Here is a 19,636-nt window from a genome sequence, read left to right as displayed (position 1 = left end):
ATGATAGGATTAGATACACCGCTCAGCAGACAGTATCACACGATAGGATTAGATACACAGCTCAGCAGACAGTATCACACATGATAGGATTAGATACACAGCTCAGCAGACAGTATCACACAGGATAGGATTAGATACATGGCTCAGCAGACAGTATCACACATGATAGGATTAGATACACAGCTCAGCAGACAGTATCACACATGATCGTATTAGATACACGGCTCAGCAGACAGTATCACACATGATAGGATTAGATACACAGCTCAGCAGACAGTATCACATGATAGGATTAGATACACAGCTCAGCACACAGTATCACACAGGATAGGATTAGATACACAGCTCAGCAGGCAGTATCACACATGATATGATTAGATACACAGCTCAGCAGACAGTATCACACAGGATAGGATTAGATACACCGCTCAGCAGACAGTATCACACATGATCGGATTAGATACACGGCTCAGCAGACAGTATCACACATGATAGGATTAGATACACAGCTCAGCAGACAGTATCACATGATAGGATTAGATACACAGCTCAGCAGACAGTATCACACAGGATAGGATTAGATACACAGCTCAGCAGACAGTATCACACAGGATAGGATTAGATACACGGCTCAGCAGACAGTATCACACATGATCGGATTAGATACACGGCTCAGCAGACAGTATCACACATGATCGGATTAGATACACGGCTCAGCAGACAGTATCACACATGATAGGATTAGATACACAGCTCAGCAGACAGTATCACACATGATCGGATTAGATACACAGCTCAGCAGACAGTATCACACATGATAGGATTAGATACACAGCTCAGCAGACAGTATCACACATGATCGGATTAGATACACAGCTCAGAAGACAGTATCACACATGATAGGATTAGATACACAGCTCAGCAGACAGTATCACACAGGATAGGATTAGATACACAGCTCAGCAGACAGTATCACAGGATAGGATTAGATACACAGCTCAGCAGACAGTATCACACATGATAGGATTAGATACACGGCTCAGCAGACAGTATCACACATGATAGGATTAGATACACGGCTCAGCAGATATTTCTGGCTGCAGTCTCTGGGGGAAGGGCGATGACTCTGATTGGCTGTGTTTCTTCTTTTATCTCGCACGTGTCCAGGTGATTCCAGGGTAGAGAATTTTCAGGTAAGAACGGGACTTATTTCTCTGATTTCACCCGCAGTAATTATATTTGTGATGATTTGTGGTTGTGGCGCGGTGGGCGTTCCGTGGCTCGTCCGGGGGTCGCGCTCGTTCTTGGGGACAGGCAGATCGTTATTGCTCATTATGTATAACTATATTATAAGGCTGCGTTCACACATCGCGGTCAAAATGCGTTTTTTGATGCAATTTTATTATAATGTAGAGTAGTAGTGGAAGATGGGGGAGTAGTAGTAGTAGGAGTAGTAATAGTAGGAGTAGTAGTAGAAGATGGGGGAGTAGTAGTAATAGTAGGAGTAGAAGATGGGGGAGTAGTAGTAATAGTAGGAGTAGAAGATGGGGGAGTAGTAGTAATAGTAGGAGTAGAAGATGGGGGAGTAGTAGTAATAGTAGGAGTAGTAGTAGAAGATGGGGGAGTAGTAGTAATAGTAGGAGTAGTAGTAGAAGATGGGGGAGTAGTAGTAGTAGGAGTAGTAGTAGAAGATGGGGGAGTAGTAGTAATAGTAGGAGTAGAAGATGGGGGAGTAGTAGTAATAGTAGGAGTAGTAGTAGAAGATGGGGGAGTAGTAGTAATAGTAGGAGTAGTAGTAGAAGATGGGGGAGTAGTAGTAGTAGGAGTAGTAGTAGAAGATGGGGGAGTAGTAGTAATAGTAGGAGTAGTAGTAGAAGATGGGGGAGTAGTAGTAGTAGGAGTAGTAGTAGAAGATGGGGGAGTAGTAGTAATAGTAGGAGTAGTAGTAGAAGATGGGGGAGTAGTAGTAGTAGGAGTAGTAGTAGAAGATGGGGGAGTAGTAGTAATAGTAGGAGTAGTAGTAGAAGATGGGGGAGTAGTAGTAGTAGGAGTAGTAGTAGAAGATGGGGGAGTAGTAGTAGTAGGAGTAGTAGTAGAAGATGGGGGAGTAGTAGTAATAGTAGGAGTAGTAGTGTCTGTCCTTTATACCTTCCCTTCAGTTATTCTCCACTCCTGGTTTTGCTGAACCTGAACGTGTGAATCCTTTGGCTGCACCCAGTTCTCACCTACCTGCGGAGTCTTTGATGGCAAAGGGTTAAATGCTTACAGAAAAATATGCAAATACCGTAAAGAGTAACCGGTATCGGGGGAGGGTAAATGTCGCGCGTTACACCTGGGGCTTAGCAACCGGAGGCGAGTGTAAACATGAGCCTGGATGTACCGCGCTGCAGCCCACAGGTCGTCATAGGGTTAATCACTGTATGATTGCAGTCAGTGAATGGGAATATTCTTGTTTACGGTTTTGTTCACACAGCTGACTGGACTGTTACAGTGTACCAGTGAAGGCTGTCAGACTGGAGACCAGAACAGGAGAGATTGAGGATTCCCTGCACTGATACATTGTAACAAACCCATCAGCTGTGTGAGCAGGACCTGGTTAGGATCGGTCTTCAGCCTCTCGTGGTCACGACGTGCGGATACAAAGGAAATATTCACGTTCGTCCCCTCCCCCGTATAACAGCGCTGCTCCGGGGTGACCACATCGATATCGTGTCGCTGGACATTTTCTCTGGTCATGAACTGGTTAATAATATATATACACTTTATCGTACGTGACACCCGAATACCAAGTGTAAAAAGACGTAAAGTGTCTCCGGTGCTCGACGCAATGTGTATATATATAATGTACGGAGAAATCGCCACCGCCCCTCCCCCGGACTCTCATCATTGTCTCGGAGGGTGAGCGGCCTTTATCTCTCCGCCTGGAGCTAAAATGTGGCAGAACCGGCTCCTGCTCACCTGGCGCCACAATCGCCCGGCGAAAGTCAACGCTGTAATCCCCAGAATAACGGACAATGGCGCCGCGCCCTAAACACACAGCCCGTCACACTGAGGTGACAACGAGTTCTCTCCACGTAGTCTGTGACCTCCAGTGACTACAACTCCCAGCATGCCCCGTCCCCTCCTGCACCCCTCACACTACAACTATAGGGAGTATGTCACACAACTGAGTGTTTGTTACAATGCATCAGTTTAGTAAAACCTCTTTGAGCAGGAGCCACACCTATAGTTGTGCTGCTCTGGGGCCCGGAGGCTGAAGGGGCCGCGCTGTCTGGTATATCTCATCCAACCCCGTCCCTGACTTTACTAAACTCTAATTACAGCCATAGCTACAAATATATATTTTTTTCGACTGATACATTGTAACAAACCCTCAGCTGCGTGAGCAGGATTAGATCGGTGCAGGTTTCCGGCTTCTGGATGTAAACAAGATTGTTTCTATTCACTGACAGTAATCTATGGCCTGACAGATGACTATGAACATTATTACACCGGCCCTTGAATAATGCGCCACCCCTAGCGAAGAAAAAAACCGCGCCGAATACCTTCAGGCCCTGTTCACACAGAGGTTTTGATGCGGAAACTGCATCGGAAAACGCGCCAAAAAAGCCTCCTATTGGTTTCAATTGGAGATGGAAGCGTAAAAACCGTCTCGCGGGAAAAAGAAGGCACATGTCCTCTTTTTCGGGCGTTTACGTCTCTGACCTCCCATTGACATCAATGGGAGGCAGAGAAAGCTTTTTTCATGGCGTTTTGGCTCACGGCGCTCAATGGCCACGGGCGAAAAAGGCAGCAAACGGCGCGCAGGGAGAGCAAAATCTGAATTCCAGACAGAGTTTTGAGGCAGAAGTTTCTGCCTGCAAAAAAACTCTGTGTGAACAGGGCCTCAAAGTTGTTAAAAACTGCGCCAAAAACCATGCGCTAATTTTATTGTTCAAAGTCCAAATCTCCAGTGCGCGGTTCTTAGAAAAACGTGCCGGAAAAAATGGGTCGAAATCAACGTGGAAAACAAGCTCATTTTCTAAGTGGATTTAGCGTCAATTTTGCGGGGACGTTCCCATGTGTCTGTGTGATGTCGTTTTGGTACAGAATTGCGGGACGGCGCCTCCTTCATGACCGCACGCCACTGTGGAGAGAATAATCACGTCGCACATTATCGCAGCCTGTAATCCATGACGTTTTAGACGGTCCCTACGTACAACCCCCCCCATGTCCACCCAGCAACGATGTAACGCCCGGTTTCCTCCGAGTCGCCCCGCGTCTCCGTTTCCTCCGAGTCGCCCCGCGTCTCCGTTTCCTCCGAGTCGCCCCGCGTCTCCGTTTCCTCCGAGTCGCCCCGCGTCTCCGTTTCCTCCGAGTCGCCCCGCGCCTCCGTTTCCGCCGAGTCGCCCCGCGTCTCCGTTTCCTCCGAGTCGCCCCGCGCCTCCGTTTCCGCCGAGTCGCCCCGCGTCTCCGTTTCCTCCGAGTCGCCCCGCGTCTCCGTTTCCTCCGAGTCGCCCCGCGTCTCCGTTTCCTCCGAGTCGCCCCGCGCCTCCGTTTCCGCCGAGTCGCCCCGCGCCTCCGTTTCCGCCGAGTCGCCCCGCGTCTCCGTTTCCTCCGAGTCGCCCCGCGTCTCCGTTTCCTACGAGTCGCCCCGCGTCTCCGTTTCCTACGAGTCGCCCCGCGCCTCCGTTTCCGCCCAGTCGCCCCGCGCCTCCGTTTCCGCCGAGTCGCCCCGCGCCTCCGTTTCCGCCCAGTCGCCCCGCGCCTCCGTTTCCTCCGAGTCGCCCCGCGTCTCCGTTTCCTCCGAGTCGCCCCGCGTCTCCGTTTCCTACGAGTCGCCCCGCGTCTCCGTTTCCTACGAGTCGCCCCGCGTCTCCGTTTCCTCCCAGTCGCCCCGCACCTCCGTTTCCGCCCAGTCGCCCCGCGCCTCCGTTTCCGCCCAGTCGCCCCGCGCCTCCGTTTCCGCCCAGTCGCCCCGCGTCTCCGTTTCCTCCGAGTCGCCCAGCGCCTCCGTTTCCACTGCGCTGGGGGGAGGGACCATAGACTCTCAGCCCCTTATAGACCTTGTACAAATAAAAAATCGCTGCGTTTCCGGCCCCATCGCGGCGTCACTGCCAAAAACGCAACATTGGAATTTAACCCTTGGTGCACTGCAGTAATGACTATTTACAGGTGGAGCAGACTGCAGCTTCTTCCCTGATACAAGGAGTTAACACAAGGAGTGGCTGCTGACGCCGCTCCCTTCTTCCTTCTATTTCCTCATCCGATCTGCTGGCTGCACCGGGAAGGTAACGGCGTCATGTTGGGGTCTCCCGGGTGGTGTCCTGTCCCTACACCAGAGTGCATGGGAGGGGGCGCACACTAAACTTCCTGGAAATAATCTAGAGGGGGAGGGGACTTGTAGCAGATCAGTCACATTCTGCTGCGTACACAGGGTTGCATGTCTTCTGCATGTACTGCACTGCAGGTAGAGCCTTCTTCAGTGCAGCATCCAACAATCGGTCGGTGTACGGAGGTCATACTCCACCCGAGTTATTTCCTGGTCACGCAGATGAGGTGTAAGGCTCTGTTCACACGCAGTGACCAAAAAACTTCTGAAATTACGGAGCTGTCAGGCGAAAACGGCTCCTGATTTTCAGACGTTTTTGCAAGTACTCGCGTTTTTCTCGGCGTATTTTACGGACGTTATTGGAGCTGTTTATCAATGGAGTCAATGAAAAACGGCTCCAAAAACGGCCCAAGAAGTGTCCTGCACTTCTTTTTCGCGGGCGTCTTTTTACGCGCCGTATTTTGACAGCGACGTGTAAAATTACACCTCATGGGAACAGAACATCGTAAAACCCATTGCAAGCAATGGGCAGATGTTTGTAGGCGTATTAGGGGCGTTTTTTCAGGTGTAATTCGAGGTGTAAAACGCCCGAATTACGGCTGAAAACGCTGCGTGTGAACATACCCTGAGGCCTCCGGTCGTCCCCTGATTTGAGGCGTTTTGGTTCAGATTTTTCTTCGTTTTTTTGCTGCCAACGAGGAATTCTCCGGAGTCACGCGGGCGACATTCCTTTTGGGTTTATTGGCGCGGTCGTACAGGCGACTGACGCGTCCTCGGGAGCCGCATGTTACCCGGAGATGCAGGAAAGCGACATTTTGACGTAACTTCCCAGTCACCCCTCCCCCATATAAGTGAACGGGACTTCTATTGTAGTGCGACTCCAATCACGATGTAGTTCTGATCGTGACTCGTCTCTGCTGGGGGTAGTAGTCTAGTCCTGGACACCGGCGGGATATGCGGATGGAGGATATGCAGTATATTTATATATAGAAGGTCCTGTATAGTCCTGATTATTTCCGTGATGATGTCATACACTACATCACCCCCCCCCCCCCCCAAAAACATTCTTGTATTGTCACGGGAGGGGACAATAAATCCCACAAATCACTGATCGGAAACTATTGTGAGGAGATGCAAATATTAGGGGGGAGTGAAGGACACGATGGGGGTTGACACGATGGCGAGTTCTGTCATCCGATATCCACGCTGTAGTCTTGGTCGGGTACGATGTCACGATACGAGATGGAAACGTGATCCCGTTTGTGTCCTGCTGGGTGTTCGGTATATCGATGACGTATAATCTCCGGTGTTATAATATACGGTTTATAATGATACATTGAATACTCGCTATCACTATACGCGTGCGCGCTCTCTCCACACAGTCCTGTCCGGCCTGAGAATGAGTGAAGAATCCATCATACGTATCCCGCCCTATTACTACATCCATGTGCTGGACCAAAACAGCAACATCTCCCGCGTGGAGACCGGACCCAAGACCTACATCCGGCAGGACAATGAGAGGTGAGGCGGGCCGGGCCAGGGGGGCTATAACGTAGGGCTGGGGGGGAAGGTGTCTGACCAGATCATAGTCTCCGTTAAAGGGCGGCTCCGGTCACACCTGATATCCTCCTCCCCGGTGCAGGAATCCCTCCTGAGTCACGTGGTGAAGACATTTTATAATAGGGGGAATAAATCCCATTATATTGGATTTTAAATACGACTCCCATCATGCCCCAGGACGGTGCCCAGATTTCAGATTCTCTTTGCTGTGGGAGGAGCTTTCTCCTGCACTCTTTGTCGCCCCCTGCTGAGTCTTGGGCATGTGACCTGTCAAGAGGAATCTGTTTTGAAGGATACAATGTTGCAATTTTCCACAGGGTTCTCTTCCACCCGGTCCGCATGGTCATGGTGCCTCCGCGTCACTACTGTGTGATTCAGAACCCGGTTCTGCGGGACGCCGCTCGCGTTGTTCAGTTCGATGACATAGGACAGGCCAAGCTGCGCCATGGAGACCTAGAGATCCGACTGACCCAAGATCCATTCCCTCTGTACCCGGGGGAGGAGCTGCAGCAGGTGTGTGCGTGTATATATATATATATATATATTATGTATCTCCTGTATTAGTCACGTGATGGCCCCTTGAAGCCAATCAGTGGACGAGAGTAGGTGAGCCCCGCCCCCCAGACGCTTCCTGTTTGTAAGGAGTCAGGCTGCAGGAATGTCATGTGACCACTTTAGGCTCTGCTGATTGGGTGATGACTCAGAAAGGGGAGGAGCATTTGTGACCAGATATTTTCCTGCCACATAATGGGCACTTTGGGCGTGTGTTTAATTACACAATTGTGCCAGGGCTGGTGCCAGGTTCCCTTTAGCTATTTAATGGGGCTTTCCCATCTTGACGACATATCGTTAGGATACTTGCTGACTGGTGGGGGTCCGACTGGAGGAACCCCCACAGATCAAGAAGGTGAAGGGGCCGACGCTCCCGTTCAGGTTCTACACCAAGAACTTTTACTCAGCCCAGGGTCACAATAGTCGCCCCCCACCGATCAGCAAGTGACGCCAAGTCCGATATATACGCCATCACTTGATGGGAGAACACGAATACTGGTCTGGGAATGGATTTAACGGTCTCCTCCTGGGCGCAGGGTATCACCCCGCTGACCGTGGTCCTCTCCAACACCGCCCTGCACCTGAAAGCTCTGCTGGACTTCGAGGATGACGATGAGAAGTTTGTGGCCGGTGACGAGTGGCTGTTCGAAGGTCCAGGTAAGATCCGGAGAACATTTGATCATCGTTGACCGTGTCCCTGTAATAAGAGGACGCTGAGCTGTGACTTGTCGCCCGCACATAGGCACCTACATTCCCCGAAAGGAGGTGGAGGTGGTACAGACCATACAAGCAACCGTCATTCGACACAACCAGGCAATCCGCCTGCGCGCCCGCAAAGAGTGCCAGGATCGGGAGGACCACCCCAGGGTCACGGGTCAGTCTGTAGGACGGGTCACTAGTCTTCTTCTTGGCTCCTCTTCGTCTCTCTCACTCACTACATCTCTCCGTCTTGTAGGGGAGGAATGGCTGGTCAAGAAGGTCGGAGCGTATCTTCCGGGGGTCTACGAAGAGGTCGTGGACATTGTGGACGCATTTGTCCTGACGGACAAGGTGAAATATAACCCCCCTGTTATCTACCCATGGGACACTGTTCTGACACGACCCCCCCATCATGACACGGATAATAGTTCTGTGACCACCGTGGTAGCACCCAGGGGTACCTCAGCACAGCAGCTGCCAATCTACACAAGCTGAGCTGCAGTATAAAGCATGGGGGAGAGACAGAGCAGCCTAAACCTCTGATCGGACAGTAGGTACATTTCAGATTACCTGAGACTATAATAGACAATGACTCTCAGTTTCTGCCCTTCTGGTCATGGGATGCAGACAAAGCATTTGCTGGGGGGGCCGCCCATTTATGGGGGCTTAGCTCCACCTGGAGACCAGATTCACAGTTATTGTCGTAGATGACGGCAGGAGGGGGAGGGGGACTGCAAATCAAAATAATCTTCTAGGCATTGAGGAGTGGGGCCCCATTACTAATTTTTCATACAGGGGCCCCTGTATGCCGCGGGCCCTGCAGCAGGGGGGTCCGTGGACTCATTCACTTACCCCCCCCCCCCCCAGACACAAGTGTAAAGGTCTTTCTATTGCTGGTCATGTGACGTAGCGCGGGTGATAAGTGCCAGACCTCGCCCTTTCCACCCACACAGAAGGAATGTGACCTCGTCTACTAGAAATAGAGTAATTAGCGTTCAGAACGGTGAAAATGTCATAAAACCGCCAACAGAGGGAATCCCGGCGGCGTCACCGCTCGTCTCCATGTGTCCTACTGATGTCCGTGATACATGGAGTCCTCGTTACCATGGTCACTGCAGCAGGTCTTTTGGGTGCTCAGACCACGGTTGCCGTGTTGGAAGCCCACAGTCTAAGGCCCCTTGTAGTTTTCATCCGTAATTACGGATAGTCTGCGGACCCATGTGTTTCAATAGGCCACGACCACCTTTCCATACATTTACGGATGTGTGTCCGGGCCGTAGAAAGGATGCACAAAATATGAAACGTGTCCTCTTCCTGTCCCCTATTGCGGAAGCGCTGTACGGGTGTCTATTCGTAGCGGTCAGTAATTGCGGAAGCGTTGTCGAATACAATACCCTCGGCGCAGGAATTTGGCAACCTTGGGTGGATGTGTGACTCGGGGACAGATCAGCTTTCCACAATCCACTTGACATTGTGCACTCTCTGTGTTTCCTGTCCATGTTATGATATTATGCAGGGTGCGGGGTGGGGGCTCTTAAATTTGAAGTCCAATATACAATTTTGTATATTTCTTAGAGAGCTCTGCACATCCGCGCCACAAAGACATTCCGTGATGAGAAGGGGAACCTGCGGCGTACCGGAGAGGAGTGGTTGGTCACCATGGAGGACACGGAAGCCTACATCCCCAACGTGTACGAGGAGGTGGTGGGAGTGGTGGACATCACAACGCTCAACAGCCGGGAGTACTGTGTCATCCTGGACCCTCTGGGAGCAGATGGGAAACCACAACTCGGGCAGAAGAAAGTCGTGAAGGTAACGGGAAGATGGGGCGACAGTTAGATTACCATTCCATGCAGAGATGTATTACCCCAATACCCAACGCATCCCACATGTGTGTCGTGAACTAGTCCTGGCAGGATAAGACTGGTCCAGGACTGGAGGGTGCTCAGCCCGCGTGGTGTTTATTATAAATGCACAAAGAAATGATTTACAAATAAAGCCCAGTCCAGTATCTGCTCCTACTATGTAACCTAGCCCAGTCTCTTCTCTGTAACTAGTCAGCCTAGCCCAGTGTCTTCTCTGTAACTAGTCAGCCTAGCCCAGTGTCTTCTCTGTAACTAGTCAGCCTAGCCCAGTGTCTTCTCTGTAACTAGTCGGCCTAGCCCAGTGTCTTCTCTGTAACTAGTCGGCCTAGCCCAGTGTCTTCTCTGTAACTAGTCGGCCTAGCCCAGTGTCTTCTCTGTAACTAGTCAGCCTAGCCCAGTGTCTTCTCTGTAACTAGTCAGCCTAGCCCAGTGTCTTCTCTGTAACTAGTCAGCCTAGCCCAGTGTCTTCTCTGTAACTAGTCAGCCTAGCCCAGTGTCTTCTCTGTAACTAGTCAGCCTAGCCCAGTGTCTTCTCTGTAACTAGTCAGCCTAGCCCAGTGTCTTCTCTGTAACTAGTCAGCCTAGCCCAGTGTCTTCTCTGTAACTAGTCAGCCTAGCCCAGTGTCTTCTCTGTAACTAGTCAGCCTAGCCCAGTGTCTTCTCTGTAACTAGTCAGCCTAGCCCAGTGTCTTCTCTGTAACTAGTCGGCCTAGCCCAGTGTCTTCTCTGTAACTAGTCGGCCTAGCCCAGTGTCTTCTCTGTAACTAGTCGGCCTAGCCCAGTGTCTTCTCTGTAACTAGTCGGCCTAGCCCAGTGTCTTCTCTGTAACTAGTCGGCCTAGCCCAGTGTCTTCTCTGTAACTAGTCGGCCTAGCCCAGTGTCTTCTCTGTAACTAGTCGGCCTAGCCCAGTGTCTTCTCTGTAACTAGTCGGCCTAGCCCAGTGTCTTCTCTGTAACTAGTCGGCCTAGCCCAGTGTCTTCTCTGTAACTAGTCGGCCTAGCCCAGTGTCTTCTCTGTAACTAGTCGGCCTAGCCCAGTGTCTTCTCTGTAACTAGTCGGCCTAGCCCAGTGTCTTCTCTGTAACTAGTCGGCCTAGCCCAGTGTCTTCTCTGTAACTAGTCGGCCTAGCCCAGTGTCTTCTCTGTAACTAGTCGGCCTAGCCCAGTGTCTTCTCTGTAACTAGTCGGCCTAGCCCAGTGTCTTCTCTGTAACTAGTCGGCCTAGCCCAGTGTCTTCTCTGTAACTAGTCGGCCTAGCCCAGTGTCTTCTCTGTAACTAGTCGGCCTAGCCCAGTGTCTTCTCTGTAACTAGTCGGCCTAGCCCAGTGTCTTCTCTGTAACTAGTCGGCCTAGCCCAGTGTCTTCTCTGTAACTAGTCGGCCTAGCCCAGTGTCTTCTCTGTAACTAGTCGGCCTAGCCCAGTGTCTTCTCTGTAACTAGTCGGCCTAGCCCAGTGTCTTCTCTGTAACTAGTCGGCCTAGCCCAGTGTCTTCTCTGTAACTAGTCGGCCTAGCCCAGTGTCTTCTCCGTAACTAGTCGGCCTAGCCCAGTGTCTTCTCCGTAACTAGTCGGCCTAGCCCAGTGTCTTCTCCGTAACTAGTCGGCCTAGCCCAGTGTCTTCTCCGTAACTAGTCGGCCTAGCCCAGTGTCTTCTCCGTAACTAGTCGGCCTAGCCCAGTGTCTTCTCCGTAACTAGTCGGCCTAGCCCAGTGTCTTCTCCGTAACTAGTCGGCCTAGCCCAGTGTCTTCTCCGTAACTAGTCGGCCTAGCCCAGTGTCTTCTCCGTAACTAGTCGGCCTAGCCCAGTGTCTTCTCCGTAACTAGTCGGCCTAGCCCGGTGTCTTCTCCGTAACTAGTCGGCCTAGCCCGGTGTCTTCCCTGTAACTAGTCGGCCTAGCCCGGTGACACTGCTTTCTATGTTTTCCAGTTGCCCACTCTCTGGTCGCTAGCCTGGCTCTCTCTAATTTCCTACTAGGTGACCTTGCCTGGTCTCTAGTCTTGAGCTAAATAACCTAGTAGCTCTTCTACATCTCCTTCTTGTGCAGGGGGAGAAGTCCTTCTTCCTGCAGCCTGGAGAAACCCTGGAGTCAGGAATCCAGGATATTTACATCCTGTCCGAGGAGGAGGGTCTGGTCCTGAGAGCCCTGCAGGTCCTGGAGGAGGTGGATGAGGTGGGTATAAAATGTGGAGACTATCACTTACTCATCATCTTCTTCACTCCCATCATTCTTTTTCTTGTATTTCCTACCAGGATGGCAATGAAGTGGAGCGCAAACCGGGAGACCGCTGGATGATTAGGGGTCCCCTAGAGTATGTCCCCCCTGTAGAGGTAGAGGTTGTGGTGAGGAGACAGTCCATCCCTCTGGATGAAAATGAAGGCATATACGTGCGAGACATCAAAACAGGCAAGGTTAGTATAACCACCACCACCATCCTCCAGGTAGCCATCTTGGTTGGACTTGTTACTGTGGTTTCAACCATATTTTGGGATGGAGGCCTCATAACCGGTAACGCACGTGCGTGTCCGCGCTCCAGTTGTGTTCTGTATCACTCAACATTGTGGCCAGGAATAGAACATGGAGCCAGTATGTGAAATCTTAGACGCGCCGCACCCCTATCCTCCACAGCTGTCATGATTGTCATCCTAGGAATTGACGGGTTTAACCCTTTCCCCACATGTACAACATGTACAACACCCTCGGACTCTCGTTTTGAGTCCAGACCTCATTAGTCGGACTCCTCCCTCTCAGAACTTGCCTGGGGGGGCCATAGTGCAATGAGGTTCCAGTAAATCCATTTTTCTGTCATGGATCATGTAATTAATTCTGGATCCCTTTTGTAAGTGCGTCTCAGACTATACACTAAAGATGTCTCCATCTGCGCTCACTGATCTATTGCCTCCACCAGGTGCGGGCGGTGGTCGGACACACCTATATGTTAACACATGACGAGGAGCTGTGGGAGAAGGAGCTTCCTTCCAATGTGGAGACGCTCCTGGCCTCTGGGAAGGACCCTGTGGCGGACAGATCCACCCGCGGGACCAAACCACAAGAGGCACAAACACGGGACAAGACCAGGGCGGTGACCTACCGCGTGCCAAATAACGCCGCCGTCCAAGTGTATGACTACCGAGAGAAGAAGGCCAGGTGAGCCGGGAGATGTGTATAGCCCTGTGTGTTCTGCTGCGGTCACTAAATCTCCATATTCTCTCCTGTATATAATGTAAGACTAAAACCAACCAATCAGCTCTGCCCCTCCCTGCAGTGGGCTGGACTTTTTACACTGCCTGTGACATGCGTGCTGCTGCACAGGGCACAGCCCGCTGCCTCTCGTGGGCCTTATACCTGCATATAGTTTCTGATAGATCTGGCCATCGCCTCCCTATGTGATGCCGTGGTCAGGCATCATGGAACATGTTGTAATCAGATCTACTGCCTGCAGATACTGATTTCTACAATCAAGATGGCGGACAGAAGCTGGAGCATGCTCTAAATTAAAGGGGGAAATAGTAGATTACTCTTATAATGTGGGCGAGGTTTGAGGATGGTGGGAGTTATTTCATGTGTCCGCCGGAGTTTGTATATAACGGTCTCGCTCTTTCTCCTAGGGTGGTGTTTGGCCCCGAGTTGGTGATCCTGGGGCCCGATGAACAGTTCACAGTTCTCAGTCTCTCAGGAGGAACCCCCAAACGCTCCAACGTCATCAAGGCCGTCTGTCTCCTCCTGGGACCGGACTTCTGCACCGACCTCATCAATATTGAGACGGCGGATCACGCCCGGCTCCAGATTCAGCTGTCGTACAACTGGTGAGACACAAAATGATACTGAGGTTATTTTTGAATTTGGCGACTATTTCCCAATTTCCTGCCCCTGTTGTGCGATATTTGAACTTGAGAAAAGGTGAATCCTGTAACGTAATAGGAATATAAACTGCAACGTCTTAAAGGGACCGCTCACCCCTAATAACTCGCATCATCTTGTAGAACCCACCAGGGCGTTTGAATAAATCTTGTCACATATTTCCCTCCCCCTGCGAACCCTCACCGTTAATCCGCAATCCCATGATGCACTTCCCTGCACTCCCGTTCCTAAGTAGTCAGGGGGCGGAGCTTGTTTGGACGGCCACTTTGAGGCTGAGATTGTACCCGCTATTTCAGTTTTGATAGGACATTTTACAGACGCCTTGTTTTAAGATGACCGGTGCCCTCTAACTGCATTGCAGGTTTCACCACTGACCACTAGTGGCGCTACAATAGGTTGTCACTTCCCTTCCCCCACCCAGCAGTGACTTGGGGCACTCAGCGGTCTGCGGGGAGATGTGGGATGAGGGTCCTGATATTTCCATTCTCCGTCTCTCTCAGGCATTTTGAGATGAAGGATAAGGGCGACCCGCAGGAGGCATCAAAGATTTTCAGTGTCCCGGATTTCGTGGGCGACGCCTGTAAAGCCATTGCCTCCCGGATAAGAGGAGCCGTGGCCTCTGTGCAGTTTGACGACTTCCATAAGGTGAGTGGGTGGGCGCTCGGCACGTTCGGGCTCATTCTGCTCCAGCCATATCGGCCGGACCCCACAGCTGCCATTTCCAGGGGCTTTGAAGATTCCATAACAATTGTCAGAAATGTCCCCCGGATATAGAGGCGGTTTCTCTTCCTCCATGATGGGCCCGCAGGGGTTGTATGGGCTTCTGTGTCCGTTACGTCCTTGTCTCGGCCCGCATCCCTCCGGTTCACCATTCGTACTTTTCTCGTGCCCAGAACTCCAACCGCATCATCTGCTCGGCCGTATTTGGATTCGACGACTCGGTGAAGATCCGAAACTTCTTCAAGTTCCCGCAGAACAGTCTGGTCATTACCAGCGTGGACATTCAGTCCGTGGAACCTGTGGACCAGCGCACCCGGGACGCCCTGCAGAAGAGCGTACAGCTCGCCATCGAGATCACCACCAACTCCCAGGAGGCGACGGCCAGGTGACCATACTGACGTTGCGTATCGTCTGCGCTGCGAGTATCACGCATGATAGTGAGGGAGCCGCCCATTATATAAATCAATGTTATCATGTAACTCTATGGGAGCTGTATATATCTGTATGTAGTGAGCTCCCTCTAGTGGTGACTGCAGGCAGCAGAATATTATCATGTAACCCTATGGGAGCTGTATATATCTGTATCTAGTGAGCTCCCTCTAGTGGTGACTGCAGGCAGCAGATTGTTATCATGTAACTCTGAGAGCTGTATATATCTGTATGTAGTGAGCTCCCTCTAGTGGTGGCTGCAGGCAGCAGAATGTTATCATGTAACTCTATGGGAGCAGTATATATCTGTATGTAGTGAGCTCCCTCTAGTGGTGACTGCAGGCAGCAGAATGTTATCATGTAACTCTATGGGAGCAGTATATATCTGTATGTAGTGAGCTCCCTCTAGTGGTGACTGCAGGCAGCAGCATGTTATCATGTAACCCTATGGGAGCTGTATATATCTGTATGTAGTGAGCTCCCTCTAGTGGTGACTGCAGGCAGCAGAATGTTATCATGTAACTGTATGGGAGCTGTATATATCTGTATGTAGTGAGCTCCCTCTAGTGGTGACTGCAGGCAGCAGCATGTTATCATGTAACCCTATGGGAGCTGTATATATCTGTATGTAGTGAGCTCCCTCTAGTGGTGACAGCAGGGAGCTGTATGTAAAGGACCCTGAATTTGGAACCAGAATAGATCTCACTGTAAACAAGATATTTATGTTATTAGAGTGTGGGGGTTCCCTGCAGACCACACGTCACTCATTGTAGCCCCCTCCCCCCTCGATATAGTAATGTATTATTATTAACCCATGCTGCCACCTAAACTGCGACAATAGAAAGTGCTCAGAACATATGGTGTCTGGTGGTATATATACAGATTGGGCACCTGTCACACAAGGGTTAAAATAGAAATTTGTGTGTGATGTCATTTCTGGGTCTGTAGTGCCACCCAGTGGTGATCATTGGTAAATGCACCAGGTGGTTATTTGTAGTTGTGATATTAACCCTTGTTCTGCTGTTGCATTGCAGACATGAAGCTGAAAGACTGGAGCAAGAGGCGAAGGGACGACTGGAGAGGCAGCGGATCACCGACCAGGCGGAGGCGGAGAGAGCGCGCAAGCAGCTGCTGGAGCTGGAAGCGCTGAGGTACCAGAGCGCAGGAGAACTTCCCTCATATGCAGCAGCCTGTATTATGACGATGTCCCCGCTGCCAGAAAACGTCCATTTTCTGCAACTTTTTTATTTTATTAGGACAAAGACCGGCTGGAAATATGAATATTAGGGAATCGCTATTTCTGCCGCTGCCTGGTATAGATTATAGTTCCAGACCATGAACCTGCCCGATAACGGGGACTCCGGCCATAGATAGTAATGCATGTACCTCATAAGTGGCTGATGGGGGGGTCCCACCTCTGGGCTCTCTCGTGACCCCCGTTGGTGGAGTAAATGGAGCCGTGTGCGTCCTCCGCTCTCTCCATCTTTTCGGAGTCCCAGCCGAGCACCGGACCCCTCCTCCATCAGGTAGATAACTGTCTGCGGTTGGAATGCCCCTTTAACTCCATCTTCTGATCTTCAGCACGAGTGTAGAGAGCACCGGAGCCGCGAAAGCCGAGGCCCAGTCTAAAGCGGAAGCTGCGAAGATCGAGGGTGAGGGAGCCGTGCTGCAAGCCAAACTACGAGCGGAGGCGCTGGCCATTGAGACGGTGAGCGGGATGAGGCGGGCAGAGCCCGGCAGGCGGGATGAGGCGGGCAGAGCCCGGCAGGCGGGATGAGGCGGGCAGTGCCCGGCAGGCGGGATGAGGCGGGCAGTGCCCGGCAGGCGGAATGAGGCGGGCAGATCATGGCGGGCGGGATGATGCGGGCAGAGCCGGGCGGGATGAGGCGGGCGGGATGAGGTGGGCAGTGCCCGGCGGGCGGGATGAGGCGGACAGGATGAGGCGGGCAGTGCCCGGCGGGCGGGTGGGTAAGTGGTCGTCGGCCTCTGTGGTGCTCTTCTGACCTCCCCTTGTCCACACTGCACAGGAGGCCGAGCTGCAGAGGCTGCGCCAGGCCCGGAGTGAGGAGCTGAAGTATCTGGAGGAGAAGAACAAGCTGGAGATCGAGAAAGAGCAGGAACTGGCCGAGATCTCCATCAAGAAGTTCCGGGGAATGACGGAGGCGATTGGTGCGGACACCTTGAGGGACATCGCGCTGGCCGGCCCAGAGCTGCAGGTGAGTGACCCGTCCACGCCCGCACCGTGCCCACAGCTTCATGCAGTCTGGGGTTTTTTACTATTTAACCCTTTGTTCCCCCAGGTGAAGCTGCTGCAGGGTCTGGGGATCCAGTCGACTCTGATCACAGATGGTTCCACTCCCATCAACCTCTTCAGCACAGCGACCGGACTCCTCGGGCTGCCCAGCGCTGTACCCCAAAAGACGGACGGCGAGAAGTGAAGGGACCCTCAGTCCAACTCCGCCATGTGATTACCCCTCGTGTCTGCCCCCCCCCCCCCAGTGCATGTTATCATGTGGCGCTGTTGGTCTGGGCTCTCCAGCCGTGTCCTCTCCTGTAGCTGTTGGCGGTTGCTCTCCAGCCGTGGCATGTCCGATCCCGTGGCCTTAATCTGTCATTTCATCCCTCCTCCTCCTGTTGCGATCACCAGTTCTTCCAGTTTCTGACTTGTGCCTTGAGCCTCCGGTGTGACGATTATCACCAATAAACACAGAAACATAAAATGATCTCGTTGGCTGGTTGTAGATCTGTGTGTGGCATCTTGTGTATGGGGGAGGGGTGTGCGCTGACCTTGGTAATCGCGCCGGTCTAGGGTGCGGCCATTTATATTTCCCCTTATTGTATCTTTATATGTTTGTCTAAAATGTAAGGACACAAGTAACGAGAAACATCCGAGCTCCTCACATAATTCCATTGGATCCTGTAGCCGCAGTCCAGTCTGTGGATGATGTCACTCAACCAACTGTGATGTCACTCAGGTGGGCGGAGCAGAATCTAAACAGACCGGAAGATGGAAACTATTGCCGGCCTCTGGTGGTTGTTCTTCTCAGGGATTTTTGCAGCGATTGCAGGTAATTCAGACGATAAAAGGGGCAATAAAATAATTATCATGTTATTATTTGTGATAGAAATAATAATAAACTCCGCTCCAAGATGAACTCGCCTCCCCATAGTGACCTGCACAGTGTAGAGCTCCGGCGCTCCCTGTATTCTCTTACTGTACTGTCCCCACATTGCAGCGGCACTTTGCTATTATTTCCATGACAACTATTTTCCCACGCCAGGAAATAGTTGTCAGACAACCTCCTTTTGCTGCTTCCCTATCCCCACACGGCCAGACCACACAGTCCTGAGACAACAGAGCTCCACCCTGAGTGGGAAATATTTGGGGAAACCGGCAAATGGAAATGATGCATTGTGGGAGGTGAGGTGTCATCTAATGTGAGGACTGGAGATTCCCATGAATGTCTGCTGCTCCTTATAATCATAGGCCCCAGGGATTCACGTCCGGACTCTCTCACCACCGTGTCCTATGACTCCACCCCCAGCGTCGCCATGTTTTTTGACTACGCTGATGACGACCTAAACAAAAGTGCTGAAATTTCGAAAATTATTGGAGAACCGCCCGTGACCGACACAAGCGGTAAAAACATATATAAAGGGTTAACTCAGGGGGGCAAATACTTCTCATCTTGGGAGTCTATTAGTAAAGAGCATTTCAAGGTGGGACCCGAATTGACCCGTCACTCCCAGCATTGCCAACCCCCTCCATGGCGAGTCTCTGGTGTACAGATCCATCCTCGTCCAGTATTCAGACCCCTGGGAAAGCTGGGTGACCACCCTGTGGGTGCTGGGATGGCGGTCATAAGAAACGGCGGAATAGAAGACGACTGAAGGACGTTATTAGGGATGTTAGAGGTTGGAGTAGATCTCGTGGGTGGTACGATGGGGGTAGTAGTTGATGTGAGTGGATCCTGCGGGTGTAAGGTGCGTGTCTTCTGTCTTCTAGTGAAGATTTCGTATGTCGTGCGGATCACGGCGCTCGTCTTGCTGCTCGCGCTCCTCCTCTTCATCTTGTATCACGTCTTTTGCCGATTGTAAGTATCTGAACCTTTTATTTTCTTGTCCGTCCCTCGTCGTCCTCCGTCAGGATCTGCAGCCCCCGGACCAGGTCCTCGCTCCGCAGTTACATCCACGTCTAATATTCAGAAACCTTGCAAATATTTTACTTGCCTTATCTTGTTCTGACTCATGCTCCAATCACATCCAAAGCTGCATTCACATTTCTGCTAGTTTACGGTTACTCTGATTCTCATGTTCTGCTGTTGTGCATTGAGGCAGATGTAGTGTTTATATGATGAACATCTCACAGAATGCAATGCAGCAGCTGTGATGTGAGCAATGATTATCAGTTAGCATGGTGCTTGATGGATTCAAAGTGAGAATCCGTAGAACCGTGACTGCAGCTCTGGATGTGACTGGATAATAAAATGCAACTTAACGACAGAATTGTGAATGCAGCTCTGGATGTAACTGGAGTATAAGACGCAACATAACGGCAAAATTGTGAATGCAGCTCTGGATGTAACTGGAGTATAAGACGCAACATAACGACAGAATTGTGAATGCAGCTCTGGATGTAA

The 19,636-nt window shown here is 51.4% G+C and overlaps 1 protein-coding gene across 3 annotated transcripts; it reads left to right on the top strand.

Annotated features, from left to right (window-relative positions):
• The first annotated feature begins 2,348 nt into the window (after positions 1-2,348).
• MVP (major vault protein) lies at positions 2,349-17,719 on the top strand. 3 transcript variants are annotated; one of them, XM_075848377.1, is made up of 17 exons: positions 2,349-2,397; positions 6,694-6,832; positions 7,189-7,384; positions 7,960-8,080; positions 8,166-8,297; positions 8,379-8,473; positions 9,698-9,934; positions 12,033-12,158; positions 12,239-12,397; positions 12,895-13,133; positions 13,595-13,792; positions 14,348-14,492; positions 14,741-14,952; positions 16,031-16,147; positions 16,578-16,704; positions 17,024-17,212; positions 17,297-17,719. In XM_075848377.1, the coding sequence occupies exons 2-17, from the start codon at positions 6,711-6,713 to the stop codon at positions 17,432-17,434; spliced, it is 2,553 nt and encodes an 850-aa protein (XP_075704492.1). In that variant the 5' UTR covers positions 2,349-2,397; positions 6,694-6,710; the 3' UTR covers positions 17,435-17,719. The 3 variants fall into 3 exon arrangements, with proteins under 3 accessions (XP_075704492.1, XP_075704491.1, XP_075704490.1); XM_075848376.1 differs by lacking the exon at positions 2,349-2,397 and adding an exon at positions 5,159-5,270; XM_075848375.1 differs by lacking the exon at positions 2,349-2,397 and adding an exon at positions 5,367-5,449.
• Positions 17,720-19,636: the final 1,917 nt, after the last annotated feature.

This window comes from Rhinoderma darwinii, unplaced genomic scaffold (genome assembly GCF_050947455.1).
Source record: "Rhinoderma darwinii isolate aRhiDar2 unplaced genomic scaffold, aRhiDar2.hap1 Scaffold_3910, whole genome shotgun sequence".
NCBI lineage: Eukaryota > Metazoa > Chordata > Amphibia > Anura > Rhinodermatidae > Rhinoderma > Rhinoderma darwinii.
This window is presented reverse-complemented; position numbering and strand designations above follow the sequence as displayed.